This window comes from Orcinus orca, chromosome 21, assembly GCF_937001465.1.
Source record: "Orcinus orca chromosome 21, mOrcOrc1.1, whole genome shotgun sequence".
NCBI lineage: Eukaryota > Metazoa > Chordata > Mammalia > Artiodactyla > Delphinidae > Orcinus > Orcinus orca.
Genome location: NC_064579.1, coordinates 5,580,748 through 5,606,032, shown reverse-complemented (window position 1 = coordinate 5,606,032; position 25,285 = coordinate 5,580,748). Strand labels below are relative to the sequence as shown.

General features: G+C 51.9%; 2 protein-coding genes across 7 annotated transcripts in view; one reads left to right on the top strand and one right to left on the bottom strand.

Moving 5' to 3' along the window:
- FGFR1 (fibroblast growth factor receptor 1) overlaps nt 1-18,034 on the bottom strand; it is a 48,068-nt gene extending 30,034 nt beyond the window's left edge. For 5 of the 6 annotated variants that reach the window (XM_049704317.1, XM_049704318.1, XM_004284890.4 and 2 more), the window contains exons 1-2: nt 17,887-18,020; nt 9,981-10,159 (exon numbers count right to left, since the gene is read on the bottom strand). In XM_049704317.1, the coding sequence (XP_049560274.1) occupies nt 9,981-10,071 (91 nt within the window). In that variant the 5' untranslated portion in view covers nt 10,072-10,159; nt 17,887-18,020. Of the gene's footprint in view, nt 1-9,980; nt 10,160-17,886 lie in introns of all 6 variants that reach the window. The other variant, XM_033415043.2, reaches the window with a different exon arrangement.
- Nucleotides 15,389-18,786, top strand: LOC105748839 (basic proline-rich protein-like). The gene is made up of 6 exons (XM_012538676.1): nt 15,389-15,467; nt 17,289-17,404; nt 17,518-17,641; nt 17,806-18,362; nt 18,417-18,545; nt 18,616-18,786. The coding sequence occupies exons 1-6, from the start codon at nt 15,389-15,391 to the stop codon at nt 18,784-18,786; spliced, it is 1,176 nt and encodes a 391-aa protein (XP_012394130.1).
- The last annotated feature ends 6,499 nt before the right edge of the window (nt 18,787-25,285 follow it).

Here is a 25,285-nt window from a genome sequence, read left to right as displayed (position 1 = left end):
CTGCGCCACCAGGAAAGCCCCGGATGACGCTTTTTAAATGAGTCACTGATTGTATTTGCCTATGCGTAGTAAGAGCGACACTGGCCAGGGCTGGGCCTGACCCATGGTGAGGCTGGGGTAGGGTTGCCAGTCCTGGGCCTCCCAGTCAAGAGGCGCCTCCGAGAATTTCTGTGTTTTCCCCAAAAGGGCACACAGAGAGTTACCGACAGAACTGGAAGAAAATATTTACCAAAAAACTTGCAATAAATCTGTGTTCTATTCCTGGGGCACACCTCAGACAGTATACCACAAATTAATTAATTTTGAAAATCCTGTAATTATTTTGTGACTAGCCCAACTACATCGTATTATATATATTTTTGTTTAAAACATTAATTTGTTAGATGTAAACACTAAGAAAAACAAAATTTCAGGACGCTTGTGGGTTTTTTTTTTGCTTTTCTTCACGCTTTAAATAAATATTTACTGGTAGCCTCAAAACAATGCTAATGCTTCAGGCTTGCGGAACCTTCTAACATGTTTATTTCCATCCGTGAGACATTGCTGGACTCCTTTAGAAACATTCCAGGTGGTTTATTGTGTCCCGGCAATACCACTATATTCTAGAATAAGCGTGACCTACGAGGAAAACTCAGGTGTGGCCTCTGATGCTTTAGCGACCTCTGATCCCAGACCTTCTCCAAGTAGGAGGTCTCAGCTCCTGTGCAAAAGGCAGCCTCAATGGGGTTTTCGTTCCATCGATTATTCTAAGCTAGGGAATCACTTTCATTAGGGCAGCTCATAGACCTATGACCGACGCATAACCTCGCAGCCAAGAGCAGAAAAATGTCACACAAGAAATGCACAAGCGTCTCCAGCTGCCCTTACCCCAATCACACACATGGACATACCACCCCCGAAAGGGAGGTGAAGCCTAATTCCTGTGAGATAAAAGGGACGGACCCAGCAATGTTTAAATTCACATGTTGGTCTGTCTGTATTTTGGGAAGAAACCCAGTTTGATAGAGGGACATCGTATAATACACTGGAAAAAAAAAATTGGAGTCAGACCTACCTGAACCTGAATCCCACTTTCACCGCCTATCAACTAGACGACCTTAGACAAATTACTTAACTCCCTGAACCTCAGTTTCCTCATCTGATTTTGAAAATAAAACCTATGGCCATGGGATCAATGTAGAGGTAAAAATATGTAAAGGATGTGGAATGTGAAAATGTAATAAATAGTGTTTATTAATTATTATTTTTAAAGACCTTTACTGGTATTACCTTTCTGGGGCTATTTGGTACTAGGTAATCACAACTTTTAGAATATAAGTATCCTTGGATACATGGGCAAATTTTATTTGTAAAAGTATGTTCACTTAAATGCAAACTATTGAAAATAACTTAAGTGCCCAACAGTAAAGGACTGCGTAAAAAAATTTTGCACACCCACACTACTGCATAGTTACTTAAGCATGATGGAAACGTCTCTGCATGGCAGGAAGTACCTGCTTACGTTACAAACCTGTATATAACATATAAATTCCATTTTTGAAAAGTTATACTTGTATAAATGCAGGGAAAAAATCTATATAATTAGATTCACCAATAACAGTGATTATTTTTGGATGATGGGCATATAAGAGACTTTCTTTTTCTCTTTACAAGTCTATAATTTCTAAATTTTCCACAATGAACCCAGATTGCATATCAAAATATCCATGTTTTAAAAGAGCAATAAAAACATTCTTTCTGACTGCATACAACTTTGCTCTAGTGGAGGAAACAGCCATATGTTAAAAACTTCATAATGTGGGCTTCCCTGGTGGCGCAGTGGTTGAGAGTCCGCCTGGCGATGCAGGGGACACGGGTTCATGACCTGGTCCGGGAAGATCCCACATGCCGCAGAGCGGCTGGGCCCGTGAGCCATGGCCGCTGAGCCTGCGCATCCGGAGCCCGTGCTCCGCAACGGGAGAGGCCACAACAGTGAGAGGCCCGCGTAACGCAAAAACAAACAAACAAACAAAAAACTCCATAATGTAAGGCAGAGGAAAGTAAGTGCCAGATTGAAAGTTACACAGAAAGGGGGTAGGGGGGGAAAGGAGTGATTAATTTGGAGACAGAGGAGGGCTTCAAGAGGGAGGTGGCCCTTAAGCTACTCCTTAAGCTAAGAGTAGAAATTACAAACAGTGAAAGCAGGAAAGGATAGAGATGGACATTTCCAGCTAAGGGACCAGGATAAACAGTTGTTATGTATGAATGTGTATGTTGTATTAAACAATGGAAAAGGAAGTCTTATTTGGCCAGATGGATGGATGGATGAATGGGAGACAGGGAGGAAAGGAAGGAAGGGAGGGAGGGAAGGCAAGAGGAAGGAAGGAAGGAAGGAAGAAAACTAAATCAGTAAACAAATGGTGAAGGGACCACTAGCCAGGGGCTAGTTTTCGTCTGTAGAGAAAACAGAGGAGGGGCTAAGCTCTAAGTTCAACTTTCTTTGTTGATCAAATATATGACTCTCCAGTATTCATGGTTTTTAACCTCTTTCCCTGCCCAAGCTCATGACCACTAATGTTCACTCTTCGCCGAACTCCTTGACCCTCTCACCCACTTGAGGCTTGACACACCTACACATCCAGGGCCTGGGAAACACGGCCACATTCACACCAACATTCACCTTCTTTTACACCACCCATCCCAGGAGACTTGGCCACGATACAACACGTGGGCTCAGGAAGGAGCACTGAGTTTCGAGCTCCATCCGAGCCAACGGTTCTCGTGCTTGGAACTGACTGGACAAACCCCTCTCCCGAGGTTTCCGGTTTGCAAGGAGACAGCCTTTAAATGAAGGCAGTGGGCACCTCGTTTGGCAAGGGGGCAGGGGAGGGTCGGTGCGAACCAAGAACAGGAGAGGGGGGACTCAGGGTACAAGCCACAAGCAGCCCATCAGGCAAATGTCCCCCCGACTTGGCCGTCAGCGGCTGTAAGTCAGCCCCCAAGTTCAGAAGCAGCCCACAGTCTAGAACAGCGGTCCCCGACCTTTTTGGCACCAGGGACTGGCTTCGTGGAAGGCACTTTTTCCATGGACCGGGGTGGGGGAGCGTACGGTTTCGGGATGATTCAGGCGCATTACATTTATTGTGCACTTGATTTCTATTATTATTACATTGTAATATATAATGAAGTAATCATACACAATAATGCTGACAGGAGGCGGAGCTCAGGCAGTAATGGAAGCGATGGGGAGCAGCTGTAAATACAGATGCAGCTTTGCTCACTCACCCCCCCTCACCTCCTGCTGTGCGGCCCCGTTCCTAACAGGCCACAGGCCGGTACCAGTCCATGGCCCGGGGGTCGGGGACCCCCTGGTCTAGAAGGCTTCTCCTAGGAGGAAGCAGTTTGGGATTCATTCCAGGCCTTAAGAGACTAGGTAGAGCAGTTAACTTGCTGCTGAACCACTTGGGGGGCGGAGGTCGGGGACAGGGTGGGCCGAGAGAAGGGAATGCTGGGCGTAAGTCTGTGGATAAGCCTCCTCTCCAGAATGAACGGGGCGGCCTGGGCAGCTGAATTTGGGAGACCACCAGTGCCAGAGCAGCTGGACTTTCCCGGTCAGCAGGGAAACAGTTGTCTCGTTGCCAGGCTTTGGGGAGGGAAGAGGCAAAGGTGGCGTCTACAGGGGGAGCTGGAGCCCCCAGTGGCCCCCGAGGATCGAGGCCCTGTAAAAACAGGGCACAGCTGCCGGTCAGGATCTCTGACCCCAGACCTCTCCCTCCCGGATAATGACTCCCCAGAACTCACTTCTCCCAAGGCCATCCCTCACGGCCCCAGACACGAGCCATCACTCACTATTTCGGCCTGACCGGGAGCAAGCATCCCGGCCAGGCCCTGCTGACCCACCTCCGGGCAGGGGCCACAGGCCCCAGAGGCATCCCTGACCCTCTCTCTCCAGTTCCTGCCCACCCAGGTCGTCACAGAAACCCGGGGGCAGCAGTGCGGCCTGCTTCTCTGTTTGGGCTCCCTCCCTTCCCCCTCCCTGGCCAGGGCTCTGGACAGACATTTGTTCTTCCCTGAGAAATTCCTCCTCCCTGACTTCGGGGAGCTGGCCGGCAAAGCCAGAGTGGAAAATCAGTGAAGCTAATGGTGCAGCAATGCAGCAGGCAGGGCCAAGAACACGGCCCTGGGGTGGCTCTGCCCGGCGTGGTCAAGTGGACACGTGAGCCCTCCGGCTCCTGCCTCACATTCTCCCCCTGCACCCACCCTCTGCAAAGCTCAGCTCCAGGAACGCTTGCAAACACACCCTTCCGAAGGCACCGAGCTACCTCTCTCTGGAGAGGGGGTGAGGGGCTGAGTGGAGTGCCCCGGGGAAACCTGGTGGCTCCGTGCCGCACAGATTCCCACAGCCCAAAACCCTCCGGCCTTGCACTCCAGTGGGTCTCCCCACATCGCTCTCCGCGCTGTGGAATTCCACCCGCCTTCCGGCCCGGGGGGGAGAAACTCTTCTTCAATGTCCAGTGTCAATTAGAAGTAAACAGGTTCTTTTCACAGAAAAAATTATGTTGCAGACGGGGTGGGGTGCAGCAGTGCTCCTGAATGTTCCCCTCCCACCCCCGGCAGCCACCCAACACTGGTCCACAGGACACTGGCCCCCAGGCCGCAGGTCCTCCGGCCACGCCCACTGGCCGCAGCCAGTAGGACCTCGGCCTGTGCGAGGCTGGTAGTGGGACGCCCTCCGGTACTTGTTCGGGGCTCCCCCTGCAGCCAGGCTGAAATGCATACCCCTTCGGGCCAAAGAGCTGCGGGAGCCCCTGGGGGGTTGCCAGTGGCGGCCAGGGCCCAGGGCCGGACTTCAAGCTGGGGTGATGTCTCTGGCACCATTTGCAGCTCCCCGCCACAGTCCCAGGTTTCTGCAGAACACAAAGACAAAGCCTTGCTTTGTGGTGCCTGGCATCCAGGGGGCTTGCAGCCAGAAATGGAATCGTGCGGCTTTTCCATTAAGTGTAACCTCTCCCTCTTCAAGCGGCCACCAGACTCCTTCAAATCTGGGTAGGTGGGAGGAGCTGTAAAACCCCGGCCATTAAATCGTTTATTAGTTGCAGGTTTCTGAGCATGTAGGCAAGTATTTTGAGACGGCAAGGCTCATACCGTGCCCTCCACCATGTGGGGTCTGGGGGCTTTAGCCCAGGTTACTGCTGAAAAGGGGGTTAGGATCCCCATTCCCAATTACGAGAAGTGGCCTTGTAAACAGTTTTGGATTCACCCACTTGCTTTTCTGCAAGTCTTATTCTAAACGAGAGAAAAATACACAAAAACAAGCCTCTTCAAGCTCCAAGTGTCTTTCAAGCTAGTGCTTATCTTTTTAAGGGGGCATTCTACTCCCTGGCCCACGACCCCACTTCAGTCTCCCCCGCCCCCCTCCCCGCAAAGCCTAGTCTGAAACAAGCTCAGCCTCTTTAAGATCCCAAACTAGAGAAGGGAAAGGAGAGGGAGGAAGGAGGGAGGCTGGTTTTCCTGGAACCCTTATTAAATCAACTTTCCAAGGACAGCCAGAAACTTCAGGCCCTCCCCACTCCCTGAGGAGCATTTGCAGACTGGGGGAGGGGCTCCCGACACACACACACACACACACACACACACACACACACACACACACACACACACACACACACACACACACACACACACACACACACCCCAAAGCCTTTCTAAAGGGCAAAAGCTCTCAGTCAGTGGGAGCAGGGTTTGGGGTAATTTGCTTTAAACTTTTGGGCAAACCTTTTAAATACAGAGTTCAGTCTTTTCTGAGGACAACAGCAGCATTGTTATTGAATAATCAGCAGGGCCGAGACCACGGCAATACTTTACATTTGTGAGATACCTTATAGTTCACAAAGCGTGGAGATAGATTTTTCCCTTAGGACTTCAGGTCTCTGAAGACGGTGGGGCCCATGGTCCGCTATCACAAAGCTCAGAAGGGATGATCTAGGAGAAGGGGTTGAACCACGAGAGGGACTGACTCAACCACATGGGGACCTGGGACCTGATGTCCATCCAAGTCTCGTGGGTTTCTGCTTCTGCGTCCTAAGGCACTCCAAGTCCATCCATGAAACAAGCCCTTTACCACGCGGTGTCTCCTGTGGGGTCCCAGGAAAAGGTACCCACATCTACCATTTATGGCTCATTGACTATGTCCAGGCATGGTTCTTACAGCTTTGCAGGCATTTGCATCTGATATTCACAACGACCTTAGAAGCAGATGTTCATTACCAATATAGATTATAGAGTGTCAGAGAGGAGCTTTCCCAACAGCCAACAGTCGGTAAGCAATGGAGCCCAAATCAAAACCAAGGCAGTCCGGGGAAAACGTATGCCCACAGACTTGTACACGAACGCTCACAAGAGTTTTAGTAATAACAGCCCAAAGCGTTAGCAACCCAAATGGCCACCATCAAGTGAATGGATACACATTCCCCATATAATTCCATTATGTGAAATTCTAGAACAGGCAAAACTAACCTACAGTGACAGGAAGTAGATCCGTGGTTGCCTGGGTCCGGAGCTGCAAAGGGGGCTGACTGCAGAGGGGCAGGAGGCAAGTTTGGGGAGTGATGAAAATGTTTCCTATCTTGATTGACAGTTATGTGGGACAATGCTACATTTATCAAAACACTTCAAACTGCACGCTTAAAATTGGTGCATTTTATAGAATGCAAATGATACCTCAATTAAGTTGATTTTTTTAAATGGCAGTGTAACTTCACTCTTCACTGCCACATCGCCTCCTCATAGCCCTCCTCACCGCTCCTACCCCCTCCCTCCTGTTTGCAGAGCGGGACTTTGTCATTTTCAAGACTTTCAGCCCCTTGACTCCACCCTCCATCACTGCCCCGGCTTCCTTTCCCAGTCTGGATGCACAACCAGAAGCTTCAGGACCAGCATCACCCCCTCAACCCCTATTCCTTATGTTTCGACCCTTGGATACGATACTCCCTTCCTGCTTACAAGTACCCAGGTCCGAGATGCGTACTATTCACGTTCTCCACCCTCCATCCCTGGGCTGCAAAACGGTTTGTTAGAGAAAGTTAAAAAAAATACTTTAGGGTCCACCATAAATTCATATTCCCAAACCTTATCCACCCCTCCTCATTGCCACCTATGCTGTGGCTGACCCAAATCTCTACCTACTCCTCAGAAACCTCCCACTCTGACTCACTCCCTTTACTCGCATCTTGTTCGTGCCTTTAGTCACCCGGAGTTGACATCCAACCTACTTAAACCCGTAGGTTTTTTTTTTTTAATTAAATTTATTTTTTTGGCTGTACTGGGTCTTCGTTGCTGCGCATGGGCTTTCTCTAGTTGTGGCGAGCAGGGGCTACTCTTCTTCGTTGTGGTGCGCGGGCTCTAGGCACACGGGCTTCAGTAGTCGTGGCACACGGGCTCAGTAGCTGTGGCTCGCGGGCTCTAGGGTGCAGGCTCAGTAGTTGTGGTGTGTGGGCTCAGTAGTTGTGGCGCACGGGCTTAGTTGCTTCAGTTGCTTAGTTGGCGCATGGGCTTAGCTGCTCTCGACCAGGGCTCGAACCCGTGTCCCCTGCATTGGCAGCCGGATCCTTACCACTGCGCCACCAGGGAAATCCTAAACCTGTAGATTCTATTTCTATAGTGTCTCTGCTATTTTTCCTTCCTTTACGATCCTCCACTCTAGTTCACTGCCTTTCTCTAGCTAGACATTCAGAACAACCGTTTAAGCAACTCGTCTTTCTGGCAACAGTGGTAGCAGCAGTAATAACTCCTAACTCTTTGCCTGTCAGTGCTTTACCTGGATTATCTCACTTAATCCTGTATTACTGTTCCATTTTAAAGATAAGCAAACTAAGACTTCCTGTGTTTGAGTAATTGGTCAAACCAAGTAATGCAGCTATTAAGTGGTGGAGCACGATTTTTTTTTTAGAATTTTTTAAAAATAAATTTAATTAATTAATTTATTTATTCATTCATTCATTCATTTACGGCTGCATTGGGTCTTCGTTGCTGCGCGCGGGCTTTCTCTAGTTGCAGCGAGCAGGGGCTACTCTTTGTCGTAGCGCGTGGGCTTCTCATTGCGGTGGCTTCTCGTGTGTCGGAGCACAGGCTCTAGGTGCGCGGGCTTCAGTAGTTGCGGCACGGGGGCTCAGTAGTTGTGGCTCACGGGCTCTGGAGCGCAAGCTCAGTAGCTGTGGCGCACGGGCTCTAGAGCACAGGCTCAGTAGTTGTGGCACACGGGCTTAGTTGCTCCGCGGCATGTGGGATCTTCCCAGACCAGGGCTCAAACCCGTGTCCCCTGCATTGGCAGGCAGATTCTTAACCACTGAGCCACCAGGGAAGGCCTGCGGAGCACAATTTAAACCTAGGTCCGCCTGACTTCTTCCTCCCATCAATCCAAACTCAGCTGCCTGAAAATCTGAAAGCTGGATTGTGTCACTTTCCTGCTCAAAACTTTTCAAGACTCCCAGTATCTACCCATTTAGGTACAGTTTCCTCGGCAGGGCATTACAGCTTTCCATATGCTAACTCAGTCCAATTTGTCCAGGCATCCCGTCCCCCGACTACCTACACACCAGGTAAGTTGTTCTCTGTCCACCTTATACGTCCTGCCCCAGCACCCTCACTCATGCTGCTCCACCTGGAACACCCTTCGTCTCCCTCCCAGGCCCCTGCCCAGCTCTCTGGACCATCTCAATGATGGTGGCTGTCCCTCTCCCCCAGTGTTCCCACTGCATTGTGTTATAACTCCACTGTGTGGTTTAAACACGGTCCACCTTGAGTTTAGCTGCCTCTGTGCTTGTCATCCTCTACCCGATGGTGAACTCCCTGTGGGCAGAGATGGTCCCTCCCACTCGGGGTCTCCAGCGTGTTCCAGGTCAGGCCTTGCCTTCAGTTCTGTCACTGAATACAACACCAATCTGCCTGCCCCAGCCAGTGCACCTTCTAGAAAGCCCCCCCCACCCGTCCCCCCTCCTTCTCCATCACCCTACAAGAGGGCAAATATCCTCACTCCTCATTCGTCACTCACACAGGTCCTGGCAGCGAGACTGGTGGCCCTTTAAACGCAGCCACCATGTTGTGCGCACACCTGAGCCCTTTACCCACCACCTGCCAACCTCCTCTGCTTCTGTCACCAGCCACTGGGTCACAAGCCACACTACCCTTTGGCAGCAGAAATGCCCAAATATCAGTTCTCAGAGACCTTCGAAAGCTGCCAGGTGTGCTGTACCTGTAATTTCCATGAAGTATTTTCACAAGTCCGGAAAAATCCCATCAGCAGTGGGTGCAAGTCTTTTCCGTTACTAATGATCCCTCCGAATTCCCAATAAACTACAGGTGTCTACCAGCGCCTACGCCCCGTAATGCTCCCTGGTTCTCAATCTCTTTGAAATCCCTCCAGCAGTATATCCAAAGCAAACCTCTTACCAGGCCTCCAAACAGGGCCTGTGAGAGATGGTCAAGAAAGACAAAATGGCAGGCACGTGGCCATGATGGCCAACCCTCATAGAAGATATGTCTTTGGAACAATTTTCTAGAAGCCGGAGGTCTTTATGAAGCTCCCACAACCCTGCACATCCCCTGGACCCCGATCCAAGTTCTAAACCCAAATGCACAGGTCACTCGCACCCACTACACCGCCCAACCCCATTTTATATACATCATCTAGGTTAGGGAGCTAGCTCTTGGGTCCCAACCAGAAGTTCCTTTTTCAGAAGGAGAAAAGCATAAACCTCCCCCCTGAGCACGTCACCTCTGGCAGATGGATGTCACCAGCCTTCACGACCCAACCTCTGATGAAGCTGGCTGTGTCTGCAGCCAGGCCCCCACCAGCCCAGGTACCTCGGGAGCCTCTCCTACAGTCCAGGAGCCCTCTGCTCCCCCTGGGATGGAGCCTTCGCGGTTGACCACATCACGCCTGTCCCAGCCCACCTTGTTGCTGAGGGCCGGGGGCCCAGGCTGCCCCTCGGCCCGCGCCTTACCTTGTTCCGGCAAGGTTGGCGCTGGCCTGGCAGTGCAGAGTGCGGCTGTGACCAGCACAGCCCAGAACAGGAGACACTTCCAGCTCCACATCCCAGTTCTGCAGTTAGAGGTTGGTGACAAGGCTCCACACCTCCATGGAGACTCTGCCGTGGGCTTGATCCTCCTGTGCAAGCTGACTCTGGGGAGAGAAAAAAAAACCCCAAAGTTAGGAGGGTCTGCATGGGGGATGAGGGCCAAGGAGAAAAAGAGGGAAGGCATGTCACATGGCCACCCTGCCCACAAGGGTGCCTGAAGCACTAGCTTACTCCTTCAGACACAAGAAAGGAACTGTGGTCCTGTCCCAACGGGGAATTCAAGGTTATGCGCCTTAATTAGACCAAAGAGTGGTTCAGTTCAGTCCTACATCTATTTATTGAGTGTGGACTGTTTCCCATGTTGGGAAAATCATCAGAAAGTTCCCCGAGGCATGAGCCCCAAGATCATTTGTGCTGGGAAAGCGAACGGCCTCAGGAATGTCTCCCATAGGTGACCTGGGTGTGCAGATGTGACCTCTCCCAGTTTAAGACTTCACTCCCTCTAGGGCACACCAACCCTTCGGTGAGGGATAAAGAGAGATGAGGAATTATGGAAGAAGCCCAGAACTGGGAAATGGGAGCCAGGTGAGATGCTGACCCTCTCTGCACCTACGTGATGAGGAAGCTGAAATACACCATCTCCAAGGTTCCTTCTTTTTGTCTCTAAAACTGGATGCATCTCAGGGACCTCTGGTTCTACCAGCTTCCCTCACAGAGAGAACACAACTCTCACCAGCTACATAAAAAGGGCCTCAGAGTAGGGAGCCGTGAGCTGGATCCAGTTCTCCCCGAGGCTGAGAGGGGACGGCAGACGTCCAACAGAAATGGATCCAGAAGTGGGGAAAGGTCGTGCTGAAGAATAAGGGTTCTTGCAAGGCCTGACTCAAAGATGGCTCGTGCCAGCCCCGGTGAAAGGCACAGACTGCGGTCCTTTATCCTTCTCAGGTCCGAACGGGTAAAATTCAAAACAACCCTCCAAGGTCTTCAGGATAATGGTCTCTCCCGCTCAACATTTACCAAGTGATAAGACTTTCTGGGCACCGTTTGGGCTACGAGGGGGTGACACCCTCTCTGTCTTCCAGGTGGCTTTTGCCCTAAATACTCCAGGGAACCATCCAAGTTATTCAGAGAATCCACTTCCCCGGAACATGCCCTAATGTGGTGCTTCAGCCGGGCCTCCCCCTGAGCCAGACAGGGCCCCTTGTGAGTGAGTCAGGCGCGGCTGGCAGAAAACCCCCTAGAATTCTTGGCCTCGTTCACAAGCGCCTGCCAGCGGGAAGACGCAGGCACTGCCGCTGCTAGCTCCCTCCCAAGGCTTTCCTGAAATTTTTTAATGATTTCAAACCAAAGGAGAAGTAAACACTTCTATTTTTCTAAATTTAGGAAAGGGACTAGACAAGGCAGAATCGAACAAGTATTTACTGAATACTCACGACGTACCAAGCATGGACTAGGTAAGATTTTAAACTATAAAAATTCATTTCTTCCCCACTGTGAACTGAAGGGGAGGGGTGGGCATTATTACTGCCCTTTAAGCAACGGGGAAACTGAGACGCAAAGAGGTTAAGTGCTTTGCCCAAAGATGTGCAGTGAGATGGCAAGGGCACCGGGTCTACGTCACCTGGGTTTTCGGATGCCAGAGACCAGGGTGGGAGGAAGCAATAAGGGGGTGATCAAACCTGGCTCTACCGGACGCAAGCTCATTTTCTCCAGAGGGCATCCCTGTGTCACACAAAAGCCGTGTAAATAAGGACAGATCCGAGGTGACTCTGGCAATGGGAGAGCCTTTGATTCTCCTTTCCTTTGCTCTAGAGAAAGACCCTTGGAAGCAGCTCATGGATATGCCATCTAGGACACAGGATGGGGCATGATTCCCGGCCGGGGATAGAAGTGATGCTTGCCAGAGGACATCCCAAAACCACATTCCACATCTCATTACATCCCAAAGATACAGCAAATGGATGCAGGCCAGTCACCGAGAAAGGTACACCTGACTAAGGACCTAAGTAAATCCCATAGTAATGGCCAGAGTCATGAATGAATTTTTAGTATCCAATGGGAAAGGGTGGTATCATCTCGAGATGATGAAGCTTGTTTGCAAAGGTAGCAGGCAGGCAGCTCCCACCACCACTCGGCCGCTCTGTCCCCTGAAAAGCCTGTCTACCTCCTCGCAGGTGTGGTCTGCCTGCTGACTGCCCTCTTTCAGCTCTGTGATCAATGCACTTCAAAATAATCTGGCAGTTTCCCTGCAAAAGTCTCTTCCTCTCCTCCGGCCCTGGGCCTTGAGTCCCACATCTGTAAAACAAAGGATGTTCAGAAAACCCAGCCCCCCGGCCCCCAGGCACCCACTCCTGGAATGAGAAGGGGTAAGTGGGCTCACAACCTATTGTGGAAAACACAGGGACGCGAACTAGTCCCCAGACTATCTGGGACCCTAGGGACTGCCACCTCCCCCTTCACCTCACCTTCTTCCCATTCTAATTAATGAATTCTTTAAGTCTCTTAGGAACAGTCTCCTTCCTCCACTGCCTGACAGATGTGACCTGTAGCCCTGCAGGTGCACACAGCAGCCGGCCCCTCAGCCTCTCCCCATCAGTCACGTCTCCTGGGACTGGCAGCCCAGCTCCTGCTCTGGGTGCAGAGGTCCTCACTGGGGAACGAGGAGAGTTGGGGGACACACGCCATCTCACTTATCCCACTTGTCATCAGAGGGAGCTAAAACAGTTGCCTTGCCTACACCACAGGAGGTTACGAGCTTCAAATGGGGGGCATGGGTGAAAGTATCTGCTCTCTCCTCTCTAAAGCCCTAATCAAATGTAAGGAATTATATATAAACATTGTGCTTTGAGCCACTTCTTGATAGCAATCTCAGGAGACTTTGGTAATTGGCAACCGGAGGACATGAACTTCCTGCCTTTACAAAGGCATTTCTCACCATCCATCTTTACAAACCCCACACTCTAGACCTAGCTGTCCCATTAGGTGGCCCCTCGTGGCTACAGAGCCCTTGAAATGTGGCCCGTGCGAGGCAGGATGTGCTAGAAATGAAAAATACATACAAGAATGTGGAGCCTTTCATTGATTTTCTTAAACTGATTACATGTTCAAAAGATGATATTCCACATATATTGGGCTAAAGCAAATACATTATAAAAACTGAAACAAACGAATTAAGGAAAATGAATTTCACCTGTTCCCTTTTTCTTAATTTCAAACGTGGCTACTGGGCTTCCCTGGTGGCGCAGTGGATGGGAGTCCGCCTGCCGATGCAGGGGACACGGGTTCGTGCCTCGGTCCGGGAGGATCCCACATGCCGCGGAGCGGCTGGGCCCGTGAGCCATGGCCGCTGAGCCTGCGCGTCCGGAGCCTGCGCTCCGCAACGGGAGAGGCCACAACAGTGAGAGGCCCGCGTACCGCAAAAAAACCAAAAAGTGTGGCTACTGGAAAAATCTGAGATTCCATGTGGCCTGTGTTACATTGCAGGGGACAGGACAGCTCTGGGCAACCTCCGTGCCCTGCCAAGCGTTTCTTCTTTGCCCTTCCTCTGTCTTCAGCGGGCTCTCTCATTCGCCGAGCCCCACCTCAAACAGCCAGGTCCTCTTCTACAAGTCTTTCTTGGGCCTTGGGAGGATCCTCTGAATTTCCAAAAACACCATAGGGTCTCAAGCTCCTTAAGAGCAGGGTCTATACCCAATTAACCTTTGTCAATGACCTTAGCACCTAACACCCACAAGGCAGAGGCTGGTACATTTGGGAACTGGAGGCGTAAATGAATGAAACAAAGAGAGGCCGATGGAAACGAAGCTGACAGAGCCACGCTTGCAGAGAAGAGGTTGACAATGCCAGAGGAAATCGTCCAGCACTCCTTGTTAGCCAGCCAAACTCGATCTCAAAGCATACCAACCCGGACATTTTCTAAACATCTCGATTCCTCAGACTTGAGGAAGTGACGCCCAAACTTTAATCCCTTTAGACGGGAGTAAGACTTCTTAACAGAAATGGTGGCTTTCCCCAAAAGTGACCAACAATGAGCATCCCTACTCATTGGTGAGAGTGGCAGGACAAGTTCTTAATAAACATCTGAAAAAACACATGCAGCTCAGCTTGAGAAATTGTACCGGCTCCAAGAGAAACGCTAATTTAAAAGTTTTTAGTCTCTGTCAAAAAGAGTGCCCAAATGTCCTTGGGAGTGAGGTATGTAAAAAGCAAGTAGTAATAAGAGAAACCCTAAGTGCTCCACGGTAATCTAGGCAGCCTTGCTACTGAAGACAGAATGGGCTTGTGGACCATCACATGCTTGGAGGTGTTCACCCAGGTGAGGGCTATTTACTTGGAGCCCAAACATGGCTTTTTTAATTGCAAGTGGAATGGTGATGAGGAGAGAATTTCTAAGGGAAATGCAAGCTTAGGGAGAAAAGCAACTCTCCTAGCCCACGTCTGGTTTTTAATCCTCTCCGGAAACCCCAGAACCTTCTCTGAAGTTCTGCATCTGGACTCCCACCAGTCCCGGGTTCACTCAGACCTTTCCCAAAGCTCTTGGGATGAAATATGCAAGATGTATTTCCCAAGAGGAAATTAAGCTCCTCTCAAGTGATGTGAGGCCCTTTCAGAGCAAGATGTTTGGACCCCTTCTGTCTACCTTCTTTTCCTTCAGCAGCAACAGGCTCAAACTGTCCTAGGAAGCTCTTAACTAACAGCCATTTTGATGAGACAGATTAAACAATGGAGGCCCAAGGAAGCATTCAGAGGCTGCTGAAAGCCCAAGCTCACAGGAGCAAATCTCCTGTTTTAGGGGTCTCGCTCCAGGTCGACACCCAAAAGCAAACAAAGCAAAATCTCATGGACTTTTCTCGGTCTCCATGGCTGGAGGCTACCTACTGGACGCTCAACTCAGTTCTCCTAGCCCCCAGAGTGCACCAGGAACAAAGCTGGGCCAGGCTTAGGGATGCCTGGAGATGCTCTGATCCTCTTCCTCAAGGCAGGGTGGGGTCATAGCAATGACCATGCTCCTCTCAATGTCTTCCCGTGCTTCTGCTCCACTTGCTCTTCTAAGGGTGCCTAACGGAACTTTCTCACATCCTCCATGGCCAGGAGCCAGGGAAAAGAAGGACCTAAGACTGCCTACTCTGGAGCCAAAGGAAGAGGTGCCCACTCTGGCCCGAATCCCATTTGTCAAATGCCTCCAAAATGCACATTTCTACGGGCTTGGTCAAAGCAGACAGTGAGAGCACGCTATCCAAGTGACTCGCCACCCGGATGGCCCTCATTAAAAAGCTGACACTCAGCTATGACTAAGAGTAAGTGCAACAGACGTTTCAAGGAGCTCGTCACCGATGCAGTACACAACCATCCCAGCTGGAGCCAAGCCTCCAGCAGCCTCCCTGTCCCCAGACACCCTGCGCTCCTCCGGGGGTCTGCAGCAGCCCTGGAGCTTCTCCCAACCAACTGGGGGGAAATATGTAAACAAGTCATTAGGGAGGTAGTCCCGTAAGGTAGCTGGGTCCTCTGCAAGGGCTCTCGCTCCGACACTCACTCGAAGGAAGGGCTATGACCCAGGCTTGGGGGTAATCGGCCAGACAGAGGCATGTCCCACGGGGCCCTGCTACTTAGCTCTTAAACAAGCCTCAGAGAGGAAACCGGGAGCCCGGGCCAACAGGGGAAAATGGCCACTTTCTGCTCAACAGTCTCAAGGCTAAGGTTCTACAATTTAGAAGGTATTCCAAAAAAAGCTCTGGGCCGGAGGTGCAAAGGGCAGGGCACATCTGCAGAGGAAACAGTCACCTTAATTACCATGTCTAGAGAAAGTGCGATTTCATTACAGCCTCCAAACTACTGCCCAAAGGAGGAAACCAGAGAAGTGTTTTCAATTTGAAAGAGGCTGGAAAGGAGAGGGTGAGAGAACAACTCTCCCCACCCTCCTGCAACTTGGGAGCCAGAAAGTGCTTTCCTGCCTTGAGGTTAGAACCAGAAAAACCCTCCACAGTCCTTTCAAACCTCCACCCGGTCCTGACTTGGTAAAACGCCCCCCACTTCAGTGTCCGGGAGCTGCCGTCCAAAGAACTCCTTAAAAACACCCAGGGAGCGACAGCCCGGGGCCTCCCTCCCACGCCCGGGCCGCTGCGCCCCGGGCTCACTCCAGGGAGGGTGGAAAAGGGACGCGTGACGCCACCGCCGGGCGGCCTGAGACCCGGCGGCGGGCTCCGGACAGGGTCAGACGTTCCCACTGCTCCAGCTGTAACTGAAGGGAGGAGAATGTAATGCTTTGGTTCCAGAAACTTCCGTGAGGGCCAGTTCTGGGTCTGACCATCTCTAGCAGATGAGATGGGCCACCCCCGAAAAACTTGGCCCCCTCTCCTACGATGCCTCTTTTTCACACGAGCCAGAAAGCACCACCTCCATATCAGATCCTAAATAACTTGGCATCCAGGGCAACTTCTCTTCTCCTCAAATCCCAACGCCTCATCCCCAAGTCTTAAGAAATCTTAAAGAGCGAGGTGGTAAGGCCAAGTTGAATAATCCCAGTTTTAATCTGGGGGAGGGGGGAGGGAGGAAGAGGGATGTTCTTGTGACTGCGGTGTACCCGTGTGGGGTGAAACGGAACCAGATGCGGCGGCTACATCTGGAAAATCGGGGCGGGGGGGAGTGGTGGGGGAGAAAGACACCGCAGAAACTTTGAAAAGGGCTAAAGCTTCTGGGCCCAGAAAGGAGAAGTAGGCTTCACCGCTCCCCCTCGCCCCCCACCCCCTCGCCCCCTCGCCCAAAGGCGTCTGGCTGCCTTCACAGGCTATGAGTTAAATGAACTGCGACTACAAAGTCAACAAATTCCTCTGCAAATGAGCGTTCTAGCCCCTCTTCTACTAACCCCAAACATAACGGGAAGGCGGAGCGGGGGCAGAGGGTTCTGGGCCCGAGAAGCAACCTGCATCGCAGCCGAGTGAACCGCACGGGACAAAACCCTCATCCCTTCCCCCACCTCCTCGAACCAGATTGGAACTGAACATTCCCCTCCCCCCCGACCCCATAATGGGGCTTAACATCACCCGCTGGGCGCCCTCCCCTTCCCCAAACTTCCGATCCTTTCAGAGATGGACTAAGTCGAAGATAAGCGCCTCTGGAAAAGGGAATTCCTTTCTCGCTCTCCGCTAAGGCAGATTCAGCCATTTGGTGACGACACCCCCTTAAAACCTATTCGAAGAGAAGCTAACCTACCCCTCCACTTCCTTCCCCTTTCAGGCCCCCAGCCGCCCACCCACCCGCAACTGCGACCCCAGACCTTCCCGGAGGTGGAAAAGGACTTAGAAAGACCCCGGATTTTTAGCGTGCCACCCAAAGCTACCTGCTGGATTGGGGTGAGTCCCCACGGGTGGACTAAAAGGAGATGGAGTGGAATGCGGCGCGCGCGCGCACACACACACACACACCCCACCTCGCTGCCCACTCCCGCCCGCCTCCCCAGTCCCAGGAAACCGAGGGCCGCCGCCGCCTCGGCCCCGGCCCTGTCCCTGCCCGGACTCACCGCCGAGCCGCCGCCGCCTCGCCACCTCCCCAGCGCGAGTTGGCGGAAAAGTTGAGCGGCGGGCGGATCGGTGGGACCGACTCGGGGAGGGGGCGCAGGAGGCGACGCGAGTGGAGGGAAGGGAGGGGAGACAAAAGGGGGGCGCCGAGCGCTGGGGAGGGAACCGGGGGTGGAGGGGGGCGGGTAACGAGTGGAGGGAGGCGCCGGACCCGACTGGGTTGCGGCCGGGGAGAGCGCGCAGCCGGGAGGCTCCAGCGCCGGGGGCCGCTCGGGACGCGGAGCCCGCCCCGGATCCGGGGGCGCCGCGGCTCTTACCTCACTCGGCGCTGCGGTTCCGCCTCTGGAGGGTCCGCCGTGGCTTGTGCGGGCGGGCGGGCGCCCGCGTCCCCGGCTCCGGCCCGCCGCCCCCGGGCTCCGCTCGGGTCCTGGCGGGGCCGCGAGAGCCCCACTGCCGGCGCTCGACTCCCAGTGGCGCTCGGAGCTCGGCGCCTCCGGCCCGGGCGGGAACAATGGAGCCGAAGCTGGTGCCCCGGAGGCGGGGCGGGGGGAGGGCTCCGGTCCGCCGCCCGGGATTTCCAGACCCCGTAGCCCCCCTCTCCAGCACCGGGCGGCGGCCCTCACGCTTCTGGCAGCCCGGGCTCCATAGCCCTGCCGGGGCCCCGGCGCCGCGGCTTGCCCGACTGCCGCACTGGTCCCCTGCGCCCCGCGGGGCGCCCCTCGGACCGGAGAAAAGTCCTCGGGCTCCGCCGCTCTTCCAGCTGCGGCGCGCACTGGCGGCCGGGGAAGGCGAGGTCGCCGCAATGCGCTAAGCAGAGTCTCGGTCCTGTCTGGACGTCGCCGCCCAGCTCCGGGCACAGCCCGGGCTCCTCCGCGCGCTGCGGCTGGACCAGAGTTCGGGCTCCCGCTCGCCGCCGCCGCCGCCGCGGAAGCCGCCGCACCAGTGCCCGCAGGAGCGCTCCGAGCGCTGTGCGCCGGCGGGGCGCGAGGACTCGCTCTCTCACTCCCACCCCGCGCTGGTCCCACCTCCTCCTCCTCCCCCTGCAGCTGCCTGCTGGGCCTTGTAGTTTCCGAGCCGCGGCCCCCGAGAAGGGGGAGCGGGCTAGCCGCCCCGCGCTCCGCTGCTCCTTTCCTGCGGTCTGGCCTCCTTTGGCGCGCGTGCCCCTCTATCTGAGCACCGCCAGGAGCGCGCCCAAATTTCGGGCGGTGGCCGAATGAGCAGTTGTGAGGATGAGGTGGGGAGACGCTGTAGCCCTGAGGTTGCACATGGTAGCACGGGCTTTGGAGTCGGACTGTGTGCCTTGGGGAAACGATGTTCTCGCTCTACATCTCAGTTTTCTCATCTGTAAAAGGGGGGTAAGAGTACTTTCCGCATAGAGTTTAGGATTAAATGATAGCCTGGCACATAGTTACTCAGTAAATCCAAGCTGCTTTTATTCATGAGAAGGTCTGCTCCCTCCTCAGACCCTTCACTTTCCCCAGCCACATAGCCTAGGTTTTGTGGTCCAGGGAGCTGGGTTTTGTGGTCCAGGGAGCTGGGTTTCGTCAATTCTACAGCACCGTTCTTGGCCTCCAGAAGTCTTCAGCCTGCGGAGAACGTTTCGGAAGCAAAGAGTAAGTGAGAGGAGCTGGGGGGGTGTTGTTGGTTTGGAAATTAATCAGAGCCCACCCAGTGCACACTCCAGTACTCTATGGAACCCGAGGAAAAGTGGCTAAAATGCCCTTTCCCCTGGGTCCTTCCTCAGAGTGGTATAATCTAGTAGGTTCCCTAATCCAGATGGGCATCTGTCCTCCGAGGAACTTATAAAAAATACAAACTCTTAGACCTGCTCAGACTCGAGGAATCAGGCTGTCCCAAGAAGGAGCAAAGAGGTTTTTTTTTCTACCACTCACACTGTGTCAGTAGGGGACCGCCGGAAGGGTGAGAAATATGTCATCCTACGTATGAGAGGCACCTCCATTATGGCCCACTACTTAGGAACTGTTTGATTTTGGACAGGTCATGCATCTGAAAGAAATCAAGACCTGTTTATATATTTTCCCCCAATTGGTTGGGACTGCCTCACAAAGTTGTCACCAGAATCAAATGAAATAATGGATGTCAGTGCATTCAAAGTGCTAGTTTTGATATAAATAAAGTTACTATGGAAGTTAATGGTAGGGTCTGTTCCCTCATTCTCACCTAACCCACAAGATTCTGGAAGCTCAAAAACTGAATAAGATAAACCCCCTCCACCCCCGCCCCTACCATTTAAGGAAGGGTCTCCAAGTTATTTCTTTTTTTTTTTCTTTCCTTCTTTCTTTTTCTTCTTCTTCTTTTTTTTGGCCATGCAGCACGGCTTGTGGGATCTTAGTTCCCCAACCAGGGATCGAACCTGGCCCTAGCAGTGAAAGTCCTAACCACTGGACCGCCAGGGAATTCCCTCCAAGTTATTTTTTTTTATTGGACTAGCAGGGGAAAGAATAGTGATCACTGTAGTGTCATTCACATAGTAGGAGCTCAATAAATGTTTGTGAACTGACTGAAGAGTAAATAAATAAATATTTATGCAAGTGAAGGAAAATTAAACTAAATAAAAAGCAGGAACTCACATATTTGTTGAGTAAATGGACTTCAGTCATTGTTTATAGGGTTATAAGCCTATCTCTCCGCCCTTCAACCCGTCTGCTCCTGATCAGACTCTATTTATCCTCCCATATAAGCTGCCCATCCATTAGGCCTCCTTCATTTTATGATTTTTTATAAATTTATTTATTTATTTATTTATGCCTGTGTTCGGTCTTTGCTGCTGCGCGCGGGCTTTCTCTACTTGTGGCGAGTGGGGGCTACTCTTCATTGCGGTGCGTGGGCTTCTCATTGTGGTGGCTTCTCTTGTTGCGGAGCACGGGCTCTAGGCGCACAGGCTTCAGTAGTTGTGGCACATGGGCTTAGTTGCTCTGTGGCATGTGGGATCTCCCCAGACCAGGGCTTGAACCCATGTACCCTGCATTGGCAGGTGGATTCTTAGCCACTGCGCCACGAGGGAAGTCCCCCTCCTTCATTTTATTTTATTTGTATTTTTTTTAAAAAATTATTTATTTATTATTTATTTTTGGCTGCGTTGGGTCTTCATTGCTGGACACAGGCTTTCTCTAGTTGCGGCAAGCAGGGGCTACTCTTCATTGCAGTGCACGGGCTTCTCATTGCAGTGGCTTCTTTTCTTGTGGAGCATGGGCTCTAGGCACGTGGGCTTCAGTAGTTGTGGCTCTCAGGCTCTAGAGCACAGGCTCAGTAGTTGTGGTGCATGGGCTCAGTAGTTGTGGTGCACGGGCTTAGTTGCTCCGCAGCATGTGGGATCTTCCCGGACCAGGGCTCGAACCCGTGTCCCCTGCACTAGCAGTCGGATTCTTAACCACTGCGCCACCAGGGAAGCCCCCCTCCTTCATTTTAAATCATGCTCATTCCAGGCCTGTTAGAAGGCCAAACTTACACCCCTCCCCCTTGGAGGGGCCTTCCCAGCCAATCCCAGCTCTGTCAGTCCCTGGAACCTCTACTGACCTTCTGGTATATCCCATTGATTTGATATTTAACATTACTTTGTTAGTTGTCTTTTTTACTCTTTCTCTCTAACCAGCTGCTAAACTGTTCTAGAGCCCGATCCCATCTATGTATTTGACCTAGCTCAGGACTCCCGTCCAGAGGTGTTTCGTTATATTGTTGATGGACTTGATTATAAACCTGGGTGACTAGATGAGGAAATACAGTTTGAGGGAATATGATTGGGGAGACAAGCGAAGGACGATCCAGCATTTAACATCCAGCTACTGCTTTCCCACTTTGTTACTGGAAGAGAATAGTTCACACTTCCTCTCTCTGATTCTTCTGAAACAGGGTTTTTTAAATCCAGCCCCTTTGCCTTCTGATTTAGAAGCACTTTAGGAGTATCTTGAACCCCAAAGACGAGGCTGAAGAACGTGCCCTTGGTTTGAACAGAAAGAAAATGGTTTTGATGCCTGCCTGTTTGGTGTTGAACGGCATCGACCCGGTGCTGAACAAATTTCTCTGTAGATGTAGCAAGAAACCAAAATGAAAGCAAGTGGTCAACTTGATAGCTCTCCCACCCCCAGTTCTCAGGGAAACCACCAAAGACAGCGCAGTGGGGAAGGTGAGAAACCCAGGGAACCAACGAACGGCCTGTCCACAGACCACAGACGAGGATCCTGAATAACTGAGAGCACGAGTCTTCTCTCCTCCCAGCCCAGCTCCCCTTCGGAGCTGCTGCTTCCCCTCCTCTTCCTGAAAGGCAGACCCTCCACTTCAGGATGGGCCCCAGGCCGTTGGAGGGAGAGCCTCCCCAGGGTAGCCCCGAGCCGCTCCACGCAGAGGGGGTCAGGCAGTCGCCCTGCTGCCTCTGTCCTGCTCTGAGGACGCCTGGCACCTTGCCTCCCCACACAGAAATGTAATCTTCCCTCCGAGATAACAAAGAGCTGGGAGGGTCAGGGAGGATTTGTAGGCCCCTTGCCCTGCTAGTGAGATGTCTGAGGGGGGTACAGAGGCCCTCACGGCTCGAGGACCTGATAACCAGCTGGGGACCTGTTGCCTCTTGCATCTGTGGGAAGAGGGAGAGCGGTGCTGAATGAAACCGAGGGGAAAAGAGCTCTCCCCAAAGCCCGATCGGGTGTCTTTGTTTGGAAACACTGCAGAAGATCCCTTCCCTTTTCCTCCAGTGTCCTCAGACGTCTTCCACGGAGGAGGCAGCCCTTCCCCTCCCCAGGGCTCCCCTGCTCCATCAGAGTTTAGTTATTTTAGGGCTCAGCTCTTCCCACCAGGGATGAGCACCCCCTACTACCCTGGCTGAGTCCTGCGGAGTTAACACCTCTCTGTTATGGAAGAAGTTGGGGGAGGCTAGCAACCTCTACACCCACTGGGGCAGGGTGGGCCGGAGAGCAACTCCAGCTGGCCTTGGGAGTCCCGCAGACAGGTGGGGGACCGGCAGAGGCTCAGCTCTGAGGGCTGGCTGCAGGGGGGCACGCTCGGGAGGAGGGAACTGTCTGGGTTTCTCCCTCCACAGTGGAGGTTCCCAGGTCCCTGGGAGCAGGTGGGCAGCCTAGCCTTTTGCCCCAGGCCCCTGTGGCAGCCAGTTACCATCTGGCTGCCATTTGGTGACCCCCGGCTGTTCTCAGCACAGCTTCGGCATATCAGGGAAGGGAGGGTCTTGTTTGGCTTGGTGTTTCTGTAAATAACATTTCACTCTCTCCGACCAACTGGGAGTGGGAAAGGGAGCTCTCAGCCGTGGCAGCTCAGCTTCTCTGGCCCTAGTGCCACATTCATTCACCGAACACTGGGGCGGGGGTTGGCGGTGTGTGGGACACGTCTCATGTGCCAGGTACTGTGCCGGGCACAGTGGATCCAAAGATGAACGAGATGAAGGTGCGGCCTCTGGGAGCTGACAGTCTGGTCGGGGAGACCAGGAGCACCTGCAGGGTATTTGGGGAGGAGACATCATGAAAAGAGATGCTCAGGGGAAGTGATGCCTGAACCTTGAAGGCTGACAGCATGTGAAACCCACAAGCTCAGGCGGGATGATTGAGGAAGGCCAGACTGGAGAGTTTGTGCAGGGGTGTTGATTATTCTGTATTATCTTGCTCTGGAGAGAAGAACTCCATGCCTGGTGCAGAGCAAGTGCTCAATATATGGTAACCTTGTTATATTTTAGCCCAGGAACACCTCTTTCGGAGCCTTTTTTCTCCAGGTATCCTTGGGGTGTTACCATCCAATCACCACCACCCTCAGATTCTCTGTCTCCCAAGATCTGCAGTAAAGGATATATTTTTCCCGCTTATCTCCCCCTTCCTTGTTGACCCCATCAAGATAAACAGCCCCTTTTGTTACAGATTTAACTGTGAAACAAGAAGAAAATCACAAGAACACATATGGAGAAGCTAACAAGTCTTATAAAACCTCCATGATCCTAACAGCTGTGGTCACTGGTCTAGGTTTCAGACCCCCTTTGGGATGCTCATGGCAAACCAGCTGGCCTTTTGTCCTCTGGTTTTCTTCAGAGCTCCCTAAACTCTCCCCTCTTTCTGACCCCAACCTCCAAACCCTCTCCCAGTCAAAGTTGCCCATCCAAACCACCGTGCTGGGGACTGGAGAGGTGACAGAGAGGCAGCGGCCGAACAGTGGGCATTTGCATTTCTGAGGACTCCCCAGGAGTAGAGAACCCGGTTCCTGAGGCTTCTGCCCTGCCCAGGGACAAAGATCAAAGTTGCAGGGTTAGACTGGGATACTTGAGGATTCAACTTTGAAGTGGATTCCATCCAAGGATATGCTAACCAAGCTACAGATGACCTCTCCTGGGTCGTTAAGAACTTTTGGTGATATCGGGATGGGTGGGGTCAGAGAGGAAGAGAATTTAAAAATAGACAGTGTTAGGTTAGGAAAGATAGACGTGCATTTTAAAAGATGGGAAGATAGGGCTTCCCTGGTGGCGCAGTGGTTGAGAGTCCACCTGCCGATGCAGGGGACACGGGTTCGTGCCCCGGTCCACAATAGTGAGAGGCCCGCATACCACACAAAAAAAAAAGATGGGAAGATAAAGGTGTCGGTGAGGGTGTGGGAAAACAGGCACCCCAAACCCTTGTTGGGGGGAGTGCTGATTGGATAGACTCCTTGTGGACCATGTCATAATATTTATCAACATTTAAAAGGTACATACTTCACATACTCTTTGACTCAACAATTCTTCTAGGAATTTAATACACAGATGTCCTTGCATATGTGTAGAAAGACCATGCGTATAATGTATATATAGATATGTGTATATGATATACATGATAATCATTGCAGCGTTGTGGTTGCAAAACACTGAAAACAATGTACTGACTGGTTCACAGGGGACTTGGTGAAATAAATCATGGTAAGTCTGTAAATGCAAAATTGTGCATCTGTTAAAAGGAATAAGATGTGTCTATATGGAAGGGAAAGAGCAAGAAGCTTTGTACTGTATGTATAACAGATCACTTGTGTTAAAGGAAAAAAAACCAGGGGCGCACACGCCCTTACACATACAGATACCTACATACGTATATATTGATCTATAAGTAGATTACCTGGAAGGAAACTCACACACACATACAACAGGTGAATTGAATGTCTAGGGGGGCAGAAGTGGGAAGGGGACTTTCAAACTACCTTGTTTGGTACTATTTAAAAATTTCATCGTGTGCCTATATATTTCCCTCTAGTTGAATGTCATTCTTCTGTTAAAAACAAAACAAAGTTTTATTAGCTAAACAATTAATAGTGGTTTCTTTTGGGATATGATTATAGGAGAGTTACACTTTTTTTTACACACATTTGCATCGTCTGAGGTTTTCCCTTCCAGATCAGATTATCGTGTGTTGGTGGCAGCAAAACCTCAGGTTACACACTGGGAAGGAGTGTGTTTACAGGGTGGCCTGTACGGTTGAGCAGGTTGCATCCTGGGTGTGTGTTTCAGGGGCTGAAATTCTGTGTGCTGCTGCCCCTACCTCTGCCCAGAGGAAATGGTACCATCTTCCGTCCCTGACCGGGTACTACGTTTATGATCAGCAAAATGATAATAATAATAGTTATTATAGCATATGTGGAAAAAGCAGACATGCACCGAGTGCTGTGATTTTATCTTTAGGCAAGAAGAGTGATCATGAAGACCTGTCCTGCCCAGGCAAGTCCACTGGGACAGCGTTTAAGTGG